At 37.2% G+C, this 12948-nt stretch overlaps 3 protein-coding genes across 3 annotated transcripts; all 3 read left to right on the forward strand.

Moving 5' to 3' along the window:
• The first annotated feature begins 208 nt into the window (after positions 1-208).
• LOC127794173 (uncharacterized) lies at positions 209-2129 on the forward strand. Its single transcript, XM_052325102.1, has 5 exons — positions 209-782; positions 891-962; positions 1063-1218; positions 1353-1416; positions 1638-2129. The coding sequence occupies exons 1-5, from the start codon at positions 241-243 to the stop codon at positions 2127-2129; spliced, it is 1326 nt and encodes a 441-aa protein (XP_052181062.1). The 5' UTR covers positions 209-240.
• Positions 2130-2268: 139 nt separating this feature from the next.
• Positions 2269-2985, forward strand: LOC127794177 (23 kDa jasmonate-induced protein-like). Its single transcript, XM_052325107.1, has 2 exons — positions 2269-2691; positions 2803-2985. The coding sequence occupies exons 1-2, from the start codon at positions 2269-2271 to the stop codon at positions 2983-2985; spliced, it is 606 nt and encodes a 201-aa protein (XP_052181067.1).
• A 3444-nt stretch (positions 2986-6429) lies between these two features.
• On the forward strand, positions 6430-7178 carry LOC127795646 (23 kDa jasmonate-induced protein-like). The gene is made up of 2 exons (XM_052327450.1): positions 6430-6729; positions 6955-7178. The coding sequence occupies exons 1-2, from the start codon at positions 6451-6453 to the stop codon at positions 7135-7137; spliced, it is 462 nt and encodes a 153-aa protein (XP_052183410.1). The 5' UTR covers positions 6430-6450; the 3' UTR covers positions 7138-7178.
• The last annotated feature ends 5770 nt before the right edge of the window (positions 7179-12948 follow it).

Genomic DNA, 12948 nt, shown 5'->3' on the forward strand with positions numbered 1-12948 from the left:
GTTCCTGCAAGTTCTAGGGGCCAATTTGTTAAACGAGAAAAGGTGATTGGCTGGATGTAACTTTAGCCATTTTTAAATCTAAGCAAATTGCAATATTGAAAGATAGGGACTGAACCCTACAGGCTACAGCCATAGCCCTAAAAGTCAAATTTCTCCGCCATATATATGTCGCACCGTGTATGATGCAAGCAATAAACTTCATCAAACCCTGGGCTTGACATTGGATCTCGAGAGAGAGAGATGTCTTCAGTAATGGGCGACCGAGATTTCCTACTCGACCATGAGCAGCTGCGCTCGCTTGCCAAGGTGATGTACTACCAGGAAGCGGAGGCCATCCACAACACCAACTTCAAATCCGAAGACGAACTTGCCCACTACCTCTCCCATTCCAAATCCAATTACCAATCCGTAATTGGCCTCCTGGACTCTGCCTCCGATGCAGCCACCAAGTTTCAGAGCGCCGCCGCTCCAGCCTCTGATGCCGCCACCCCCGCCGACGCCGCCCCCACGGCCGCCGCCTGGCATCGCGCTAACGTGGACTATGCCTGTTACATTGTGAACACACTCAACGTTGCATTCCAGCACGTGAAGGATTTCAATGTGCGATTTTACTACGTCAGGAAACTACGCAAACATTGCAAGTCCCTCGAGAGTCGGCAGATAGAGATGCAGCCTCTCATTCCAAGCCAGCCGCCAGCCGGGGAAGATAACGTGCCCGGCCCAGCTGGCGAGCAGACTTCTCCTGGCGAGGTTCCCAGCCCCAGCGACAGAGTTCCCGATGGGTAAGTAATACTTGCGTGATGCGTATATACTTTACTTTCCACCGTATCCTTGCTGCACGTACAAATGATAGATCGATGAACAGTTAATTTTAATCTGAGATTTCACAGTGGTCCGGATACTAAGACGGCGCCGGCGGAGGAGACTGAGGGCCCAATCGAACTTGATAAACTACTCGATGGGTACGTATATATATATATATATGCATGCATTACATTATATGCATATACTATAGTTTAATATATATATATATATATAAGCGCGATGTTATTACTGTGGCAGGGAACACGGGGAGACGATGGAGGTTCTTCCAGAAACAAACGTGGCCGAGGAACTAGCCAACCTCAGGACGGCTTCTCAAGAGTACGCTAATGCTGCTATTAATCGAGCACCTGGCTCCACCATCGACATCTCCGAATTTCACAAACAACTCGAAAGGTCCGTACTTTATATATAGATATATAGATAGATAGATAGATATAATCATCTTTTAATTAATGGGTAATGCTAATTTATGATGTTAATTAATTAATTAATTTGGTGCTGTGTTGGTGCATGGGTGATGGATGCAGAGCCCGGGTCAGTCTTGGATATGAGAAGCCATTCTTGGAGCTCAAGAACGGACAGAAGCTAAAGGTATTATATATATATTATATACATATATATAAAAGGCCCATATAATTAACCTAATTAATTGGTCTCTCCCGCTCCTCGGTTGATCTTAATCAAATTATTATCTTAATTGTGCTTCTCAGATTAATCATCGTCATCTTTAATAGATAGGGTATAGGTGTAGGAGTCACTACTATATATGAAGGAATGAATACATGATGATGATGATGATGATGATGATGCAGGTGTTCAACAAAATTCTGGAGGAAAATAAAGTAATAAAGGTCTTGGACGGCGTGGGTAAAGTAGCGAACGCGGGGCTGCTGCTTCTGACGGTGGTGCTAATAGCTTGGGATCTGTCGGCCGCCCCGCCGGAGCAACGCGGGACGAAGCTCGCTCGTGAGAGCTTGGTGGCTTTAGGAGCGTACTTAGCCCCGGAGGCGGTATCTGCCGTGTCGAGTGCCGTGCTTGACGCCGCGGGGGTCGAGGTCGCTGGTTTCGCCGTCGCTCTCGGCGTATCCGAGGTCGTCTTGTCGGCGGTCGCAATTGGGACAGGCATTGGTATAGGCATTCTGGCCGGCTTAGCCGTCGGCTGGATATTCGATGCCATCTACAACTACGAATCCAGTTACCCTCTCACCACTGAGGGCCACAAGGTCTTCGTCGTCCCCAAGCCTGATGTCAAGGCTCTGGCTCGTCGAACTGCCATCCAATGTAATTATAATCCATCACAATGATCACATATAAATATATATATATATATCTTAAGTTGTCTCCTATTTCATAACTGGGTCTCTATTGTTATTTGTAGCTTTGGAGATTAACGCAACTGATGGCCCCATTACCAACCAAACATTGGAGAGGAAGCTCGAGTATATGGGGAATCCTGTAACACGTATAGACAGAGCACGAGTAGCTCTTAACATGAAGAATGCCGGAAACAAGTATGTTAATACTAAAGAAAATGTTTTCAGTTTGGCAAGGGGAAGGGCCCAGTACAATGTAGCAACTATCTGTCTGATTTACAATGCAACTGGCGACACTATTACTCTCCGAAGGCATTTTCATAAATGGGGCAAGTTTGAATCGAGCTCGTACCCTAGAAACATTCCAAATGGCCAGTGGGCTGCGTTTTTATATGGTGAGGCATCTTGGCCGGATCGGCCGGCATTTTTACACGGTGAGAGTTATTGGGCGCGGCCCATTGGACCTGAATCCGAAACTGCAGTTCTTTATCGCGGCAAAAATGAAGCCGGGCAAGAATGTGATTGGTTGTTTGCTTGGTCCAGCCCGTGTAAGGTGAGTTTAGAATCAGTTATAATGTATTAATGCTAACTCAATCTTTACGAAACTACTCAACCGGCCATAACTTTGAATAACATCCTCTACTTACATGCGTGTGTTGTGCAGGCTTATACTGAGATCAAGGAAGTTTACTACTTTAAAAACAGATGGAATGAGATTGGTGATAAACTAGATAATTCTGATTTAACTAAACAAGATGAGTGGAATGGATGTTTATCCTATGCGTCAATTGAAAGTACTGATGAATTCCCTGTATTCGAGGCGATACTGACGCTGAAAAATGCCTAACTTCCTCCACTGACATTTCGTCGAACACCTTTTGGGCAAGATCTCACTTCAAGAACACCTTACGGACATTTTGTCGAACAGCTGTGGCGCACTCCCTTCAATACTGCATTGTTTGTTTATCGAGTCTAATTTGCGATTACAATAAATAAATAATTAATAGTATCATATTGTCGATGTTATTAATTGTCATGTGTTTCTTTCTTTGTATGTCGTATTACAATGATCCTTTCTATATATAATAAAATAAAAGATTCTAAAAAAAATTTGTCTAATTATAAAAGATATTTAGAAAAATCATTCTTAAGTGTTATTCAAAGTAGTGTCATCGAATATTTTAACATTAAACTCGTTAATTATACGACGAACGATCATCCAACTTACCACAATGCACAATGATTAAGTTAATATCTTCTGAGAATAAAATTAGACATGGATTGCAAATAAATTATAAAAATAACTTGAGACCGTAAATGAGTCAAGTTAACTTTATAAAAATTATACTTTATATTTTTAGAATTTTGTTGGGCTTGAACTCAAATTTGAAGTCAAGTTTGTTTATTTAAAATTTTGTAAAATTCGAGCTTGGAGTCAAGTTTGTCCCATTCGTATTATACAGCGAAGGAATTGGATTGTTTTTTTAATTTTTAATAAAAGATATAATAATTAAAATTACGAAATAAAAATGAATAATTTAAATTCCCTTGCATGTTTTCATAATTCATGATGACAAACTATAAATTTTATCATAAGCATCTAGCTATATATATTATATATGATAGTGGTGTTAGAATTTTTTTATAATGCGTGCAATATTAATTGTGTTTGGTGCACATTTATAAGTTTAGGCCCATTTGTCTTGATTTGTGGAATAAGTGTAGACCCAATTGAATTATAGGTAAAATTTTATTGTCATTATAAATTGAAAGATAAGTCTCATCTTCTCTCCTTCAATTTATCACACTATTTTCTACCTGTTAATAAGCGGCTTTGGCATGAGAGAAGAAGAAGATTTGGCTTATGCCTTGTGCAATTGTGTTTGCTGTTCAATCAGATTTTTGTCACTAATTGTTGATGTAAGAAGTATTCTTCTTCCTTAATCTCTTGATATTTGATATGATATGTGAATTTTATAAATTTAATAAAAAAACTATTTAATATGTGATATAAAAGCCAATACATACTCATATATAACCTAACTTAACATATGTTTCCATGTATTGTGAAATAATCATAAATGAAGTAACCTTTTTTTTTTTTTTTTTTATGTTAATTTGTGTTCTGTTACATGTTCAACTTGACCCGGTCAGCAGTTGGCCCTCCCCCATGGCCTGCGAGCTAAGTCTAGATGTGGTAGTCGGTCTTGAATAATGTGACAGCTGGGCGCCAGCGGCGCCCATGCCCGCGCCCGCGCGCGGCCACGCAACCAGGGGCGCCAGCTGTGCGCCCCAGGCTGCACCATGTGGGTGGCCATGTGCCACCCACCCCTTCTCCCTTGCTGCCACGTGGCAGCAAGAGGGAGACCCATGGCAGCCCAAATTCCCCCCCTGGCCGAATTGCTCCATTCTGGCGCCTATAAATAGTGCTGTTTCATAGCTGTAAATGCTTTGTAATTTTTAACGCATCGAAATTCTGCCTATGTGTACACGAGGTATAAAAATATTTTAAATTTATTTAATAATGTCATTTATGAATTAGTCACATATTTAGCTAGCTAAACATTAATTAGCGATGTGTCGGTGATAATTAAAAATAGACTACGCATTTAATTAAATTATTTTTATTTTATAATTATTTAGAAATTGGGACGTGAAATCGACAAGCAGTTTGAGATTAACACGTGGTAAGATTTAATATGGTTTGCATGTAAATTTATTTTGGCATGACTTCTAATAGACTATGGAAGAAGTGTCTAGACATAGAGCTGTAGATTTGGACCGTGTGAGTCTCGAGATGGGGTCCTAAATGAAATCAGTGGGGCCACCAAAATCCGGTTTAGGGTGAGGTGGACAGGCCTGCATGCATGATACACTTCACATTATTCTATAATTGTCATGCATTTTAATTTACCGCAACTCATATTACCCTTGCTGAGTCCCCGGGACTCACCCATGTATTTTCCCACTAACCTAGCAGGTGGCTCGGGATCCCAGAAAGGAAAGGCGGTGTTGATAGAAGAGCCGCCAGTTGGCAACGACTGTTAATTGTAGGGGTGTGGGTTAACCCCAAATGTTAATATTCTAATATAACTACTATGTGTTAACTATGGGTGTTGGTTATGGTTTAACCTAAAGTAAGCTGGAACCAAGTTAAGGTTCCCACTTTGAGTAAACTCGGTAGGGTAGGGAACTTGTACCTATCGACTACGGCTGAAAACTGTGATATATTTAATTATGTTTGGTGGTTGAAGTAATTTATTGGGCTTATTGACGGCCGATCATCGTTGGTATGGGTCGATCGTCCAAGCACAAGGAAAGGAAGAAACAATGAGATGAAGGGGATGGCGATCGGCGAAGGGAAAGGCGTCGGCCTGGGTTCGACGAAGGGGACGACAATCGGTGAAGGGAAAGGCGAGAGGCGGCCGACTACTGACGGCAAAGGGAAATGCATCAAAGGTGGAGGCGACATCGATGGCGACGGACTCGAAGGGCCTCTCTCTCTATCAGTTTTGGTCTTTCTCGACGTCTCATGTCCGTCTCGGTCTAACATTCCAATTCCAAGTGAGTGAGAGTTTCTGCCTCGGGTGTCACGACGTCAATGTCGGCATCAGAGGGGGCGATAGTGCTGCCGTGCCAAAGCATCGAAGATGATGTAAGGGTGAGGACGGAGCCAGAGTGAACAGAAGGCCTGCGCGTTTCAATCCTTCCACCTTTTAATTTGGGTCTTCTTTCCTATACGTCTCTATTTGTCACTTGGGATATTTTCGCTTTGCTTTTATTATAAACCCAAAATTGTGTCATTTTTGTAAGTTTGATTCAGTTTGATTATTTTAAGCAAAAAATCGAATCGAACATCAAAAATCGAACTTTTCAAAAAATTTAATCGAACAGAACCGACCGAATTTATCGGTTTACACTTTAATAATTTATTAAATCTATATTATATTATTATTTTTATTAATAAATAATATTATTTTTTATAATCGATTTTCAGTCTTAGATTGGTTCGTGGACTAGACTGAACCGAAAAATAATTAAAATAAAAATGTGAATTGAGTACTATACCAAATTTTGATCTGTTTGGGATCAGAGGAATCCAAATTAATTTTTTTAATTAAATCAAAATTTAAGCACCCTTGAGAGGTATCTTAAAAAGGGGTTGGCCCACTTGGCTGGCTCATGTAGCCCACGTGCCTTTGTGAGACATTGAAGTAACTGTGGGTTTGCAGCATTATGTCTATATATATGCCCTCGGAGAGGAAGAACTGGGCAAGAAGCAAGTTCGTCGAAGGGAGTGTTGCCGGCAGCGATGGTTGGCCAAATCGTCTCTAGTATATGTCAGATTCACGATAAAACTGGTTGCACTCTAACATGGGTGCGGTTCCATGACTACAATGGCAAGAACAATCTAATCAAGTACCCTATGGAGATTCCAAGTGGCCAGTGGGCAATGTTTGAGCACTCCGGCGACCCTGGATTCCCCTCTGAATCTGTCGGCGCTGTCGTCTACCGTTGCACGAATCCGGACGGGGAAGAGTGTGATTGGATGATGCTTTGGTCCAACAAATATGGGGAAACCACAAACAAGGCAAGTTCCAAATCCCCTCACTCTGATCAATATATAGCTTGTCGATCGACCAGTTGTTGGGATTTAATGAATTGATATATGTGGGTGACGTGCATGGCTAAATATATATATATATATATAATAAACCCACATAATATATATATACATCTGATCATGATCTGATCTCATTTACGTACGTACGTAATATTTTATATATGGATTTGTGATGTATGTGTTTGTATGCAGGTTAATACTGAGATCAGGGCAAAAGGCGGTTTTGACAATGCTGTTTGGCCGCACATTCGTGCTCGGAGTCATACTAACCACAGCGAGGCAGAATTGGAGAAGTGGAAAGCCAGTGTCGATGTGGTGCCAAATAATGCCTGCAATGTATTCGCCACATTCCAGGGAATAATTCAACCAAATTAAGTAGAAAGTTTCAACTTAATTAGTCCATGGATTTGCATTCGGTCTATATATGTGCCAAGGATCGATCTCTCTATATATATGTATGTCTGTTTGTGTGTGTGTGATGCATGGTGTTCATGGTTAAGGTTTGTGACAAATAAATAATACCATCCATCTCAGTGTGTGTGGATGCTATTAGCTAAATGCCATGTTTAATGGTGTCATCATTAATAATGTAATGTGTGAGATGTTATATATGAGCGAATAGCGTTAAAAACTATGAAAATGTTATGTGATGATTTAAATTTGACATTTTACCTTGTGCTATGTGCCATGTCAGATGCAAATATGGTCAAATTTATATTTTTATCTTCTTAATTTTATATATATATATATTTTTTGTCACTACTTAAACTTTTTATTGTTCAATTATATCTTGGATTTATATTTTTGAATCAATTTAACTCTTGTACTTTATTATTTTTTTTTTTTGAATGACAATCGAACTTTTTTTTATTTTGATTATATCTCAAGACCTACATTTTTAAGTTAATTTAACCCCTATACTTTTATATGAACAGAACATGACATGTATTTTATCATCTCACTTTATTTTTTTTACATATAAAAGTACATGAGTTAAATTGACTCCCAAACACATATCCAATGATATAATCAAAATAATAAAAAGTTTGAATTGTCAAATAAAAAAATGTCAAAATACAAGGGGTTATATTGACTCAAAAATTAGATTTAGGTATGTAATTTAAATAATAAAAAATTTGAATAATCACACAAAAAAAGATAAAAATATAATGACAAAAATATAAATTTGACTATGCAAATACATAAGACATCAATATATAGAATGTCACTATAAATGTCAAACTTACGTAGCATTTTTGTAAAAATTGTGGGAGATGGTTTGCAAAAGCGAATTAGAAGTGGTATTTATTGATATTTACTTTTATGATTCAAACAATTTGATTGATTTGACAATAAATGTTTTTAGTACTTTGAAATGTTTAATCAACTAATTAAATGTTTTAAATATTAAAAATAAAAGATAATAAATACACGTTAACAATTATCATTATTCTTTAAGGGTAATGTTACCCTAATTTATAAATAAATATGAAATCAACTCAAATAAAAAGTGCATAAAATATAATTAAACCTTAAATCTGGAGTCAAATAACAAGAGGAAACAATTAATTAATAACCTTAAAATATAATTATGCTTTTAGTTCTTAGGGTTTATTAGGGAAGTAGATTGTCTATGTGCGCAATTTGAAGTGTCAGTACCAATTACGATTCCTGCCACCGGTGGTCGTCGGTGCTCAACGTAGCTCCTATGGTCGTCGGTGCTCAACGGTGCCTGCCGCCAGAGCCGATGATCAAATCGATCAACCAGCCGACAATTTCTCCCAAGATGAAAGCCCCTGAAATGCCAATTACGATTCCTGCCACCGTCACCAATACCGTCGTCACCTGGAAATAAGCCAATTTCGCCACGAAAACAACTCAGATGATGTTTCAGAGCATCTCATCGCCGGCCGAGGTGACGGTCACCCCAGAATCATGAAGAAATCTGTAAAGTTTATTCTCGGCCACAATCATGTCCACACCAGCAAGTCTGCTGTGAGAAGCAGCGCGCTTAAATCGGTAACTTTGCATATTTTGTTCACTACTCTTACCCTACCTGAATCCTGCAGGACTTTGTTATACACCTGAGCACAAGTATAAACCCTAAATTCGTGATCAAGATGAACAGTGCATGAGAAATCACATATTTACCTTAAGCTTATTCATGTGGATAACCACCAGCATGGCAGCATCTGGTTCCCCCCTCCACCATCGGTAGAACCAGCATCTGGTTGTTCTTTGCCAAGATGGACGACTCTGGCTCTTTGGTCAGGCTCTGGTAAGTGTCCGATGCCAATACTACGAGAGATAATTCATGACAAATGTTATTTGGACAGTTGCAGTTATAAGATTCCATATTATTCTCAGTTATAATAGTTTGTGTATTTGATTTCGCTGTAAATAATTATGGGTGGAGCAATTCATTATAAATGTTGCAGGATAAATAAAGAAAAACAAGTACTAATCTTTCACACAAACGTTACAATTCATTATAAATGTTGCATGATAAATAAAGAAAAACAATTACTAATCTTTCACACAAACGTTACATCATTTAGAGAAGTTGATGCTTTTCTTTTCTTTTTTTTTTAAAAAAAAAAGAACTTGATGTTGTTGTCGTCTATGTTGCACCGTTTCCTTGTTTTCGAAATATTTTTCATTTCCGTTTCGGATCTTATTTATGCCTATTTTTTTAGAAAAATGTTCATTTTTACATTTCCGTTTCGTATCAAAAACATTTTCCGTTCCCGTTTCCATGCAACACAGGTTGTCATACTCTCAAAATAACTTTATGATATGAACGATCCTTAGGAAAAAAAAAAAACAAAAAACATTACAAGTTTATTTTTGCAAGCACTTTCGTGTTGTCTCTTCATCTCTTTCTTTCTAAGCTAATGTTTAGTTTGATGTTTAATTAGGCCACGTTAACAAAGATGTTATCCCAACTGGCTCTGTCCCAAGGGTTAGACCAACCAAACAATCACATATTCTTGTGCAGCTTCATTTTTGCCACGATAGGCGGTGGATCTAGCAGCCTCCCCTGTACACTAGACATGTAAAAATGCACCCTACTAACCGTTTGCAATCCCTTTAGGGTATTCGGGGCCATAGAGATGGCCATAAAAGCTATGGCTGGTTGTGTATGTAATACTGTTGCCAGTTGCTTTGTAAATCAGGTAGAGAGTAGAGACTGATACCCCTTCCCTTTTTCAAGAGCTTGACGTGTTGGCAGGCGATGAAATCCTTTTTTTAAGCATTCTTCATTTTGATGGCTATATATGCTCTATCCATATGCGTTATGTTTTTCTGTTTAGAGCACTCGAGCATTTGTTCCAAGGTTTTGTTGGTAATGGGGATGCCAAATACTTTGGAATGCATGTTTTTTTTTATGATTATATATAAATTTCTACAATATCACGTGATATATATCAATTAATTCATAAATCATATGCAAAAACCACGAAAAAATGAAGAACTAATAAAGTTAAACACGTATATGATTTTTTACTCTTGTATACGGTTTTGATGATGAAAAATATCAAATAGTTTTATTCCTAAGTCAAGTTTATAGTTTTTAACAAAAATCAATTTTAATTACTTTGTTAAAATGAAAACTAAATGAACTATGTCCTTATACATATATATCTTATACGGAGATTTGCAAATAAACTTGTATTTTGATGAATCTCCTAAATGAATTTCAAAAATTAGTTTTGAACTATTGGTTAAAATAAAGCTAAAATTTTTCAAAGGCAAATGACCATCTATCAACTGGTTCTAGAAACATGTTGACCGTTCACTACAAAAAATTTATAATTTAGTAACAGATTTAGTAACGAAATTTTTCCATTACTAATTAAAGATGTTTCAGTGACGGATATTTCGTCTCCAAATTTTTTATTCTTTTTTTAAATTTAGTGACGGAATTAGCAACAGAATAATCCATCACTAAATATTTTTAATATTATTTTATTAAAATTTTAAATTTAGCGACCGAATATTCCATCGATAAATAATTAAAAAAATTATTATTTTTTATTTTTTAGCGATCGACATGACCCTGTAGCTGAATTTTTAATTTTTATTTTTATTTTTTAGCAACGGGTGTGACCCCGTTGCTGAATTTTTAATTTTTATTTAATTTTTTTTTATTTTTTAGCAACGAACGTGACCTTGTCGCTAAATTTTTAATTTTTTTTATTTTTTAGCTACAGGTGTGACCCCGTCGCTGAATTTTTAATTTTTATTTAATTTTTTTTAAAATTTTTCAACATCGGGTGTGACCCTGTCGTTGAATTTTAAATTTTTATTTTTTTATTTTTTAGCGATGGTGTGACCCCGTCGTTGAATTTTTAATTTTTTTTTATTTTTTAGCGAAGGGAAAGACCCCGTCGCTAAATTTTTTTTTTATTTAATTTTATTTTTATTTTTTAGCAATAGGTGTGATGCCGTCACTAAATTTTTATTTTTTTCTAATTAAATTAAAATTATTTAGTTACGGAATATTCCGTCGCTAAATAATTAAAAAAATAAATTAATAATTAGAAACTTTAACAACGAGATAATCGTGTCATTAAAAAATAAAATTTATTAATTATGTATTAAACAAATATTAAATAAAAATTAAAATTCTTTAGTATGCATATTTTATGTATTTTATTTACAAACCAAAATATGTAAATTGATATGATTTTGTAAAATTTATAATAACAAAATGTATTAAACTAATTTTTAATCAAATAAAACTTAAATATTTAAAAGATTAATTAATTACAACATTTAAGTGGTACATTAGTTGAGTTAAAAATTTATAATACTTATTTTTTTAAGTATTAATTTATAAATTTAAAATAAAATTAAAACGACTGGCAGCTAAATATAGTATATAATTAATATGTGCAACATATGTAATAAAAAGGCTTGTAGCTCAGACGGTCGCGCGCACTATAAGAACCCATATTTTCTTGAGGTTGCCACGTAATTTAAGCAAGTATGGAATACCAAAAAATGGCCTTGATAATAGTTATAAGTACCGAATCGACTATAGGGAATGTCTCGGAGTGAAATTGTCTACGGAAAATGATATGCTCTCGATGAACATTCCAAGATAAGATTTATGATATCGAAAGAAATCAGATCGGGAATGGTTTTCGGTACAGCTAAAATGCAACTATCATTTAGGTTGCAAAATTGAATTATCATAAGGGACTTCCAGGAAGTCAACGAAAGCCTAAAGGGGCTCCGATTTTTTGTAATAAGCAACCATTCAGTGGGTTCGGGATGAAACAATAGCCCGGTAAGGACACTAGGGTGAAATCATCATTATCGAGTAACTTTAAAGTTATTAATTTTGTATTTTTGGTATTGTAATGCAAATTAATTTGATGCTTGATGGCATATTTGCAATTTAAGAAAATTTTTAAGTGATATTAAGATGAATTATGAGATTTAAAAGTGTAAATTCCCATATACGTAAGTGTATTATATAGATATATATATATATGCATGCACAGGCACGCAATGCCATGCCTCTGTAACCCGAAAGCCATACCTCTACAAGACTTGGAAGGATTTGCACACCAAGAGGGATGGGCAATGCAGTTGGGGCGGTGGAGGTTGCCTATAAATGGAGGAGAGCTTGAGAGATTTGAGTAGAGGAAGAAAAACAAGCAACAGAGAGTTGCAGAGAGAGAGCAGCCGTGAGCTCAATGGCTAGTCATCGAGCACGGGACGGCTAAGGCGATGGCCTAGCAAGGTGCGGCGGGTCTGAGACAGCTCGGTGGGGACCCGGGAGGTAGCTGGAGACCAAGGTGAACGACGGCCAAATGCTAGTGCGTTCACTGGTAGCCATGGCCAGGAGCTCCAATGGCTGGACGCAAGGTAAGGGACGCCCGGCGATGGTGCGGTGCGACGACGGAGGCCGGTAGAGTTGCTGGCTAGGCCAAAAGCCGCTGGGTTGGCCGCACAGCAAGCTCCCAGGTGCGGCCATGGTGGACGCGCTAAAGCAGCATGCGCGGGAGGAGTAGGGGAAAGGAAGAAGGGAAGAGAAAAAAAAAAGAAAAAAGAAAAGAATAGAAAAAGGAAGAAAAGAAAAGAAATTGAAGAAAAATAGAAAAAATGGGAAAAATTTATGAATCGTCCTAGGAATTTATTTGAAACTAGAGAAGCATGCCAAGTCAAGTAAAT

This window comes from Diospyros lotus, chromosome 2, assembly GCF_014633365.1.
Source record: "Diospyros lotus cultivar Yz01 chromosome 2, ASM1463336v1, whole genome shotgun sequence".
NCBI lineage: Eukaryota > Viridiplantae > Streptophyta > Magnoliopsida > Ericales > Ebenaceae > Diospyros > Diospyros lotus.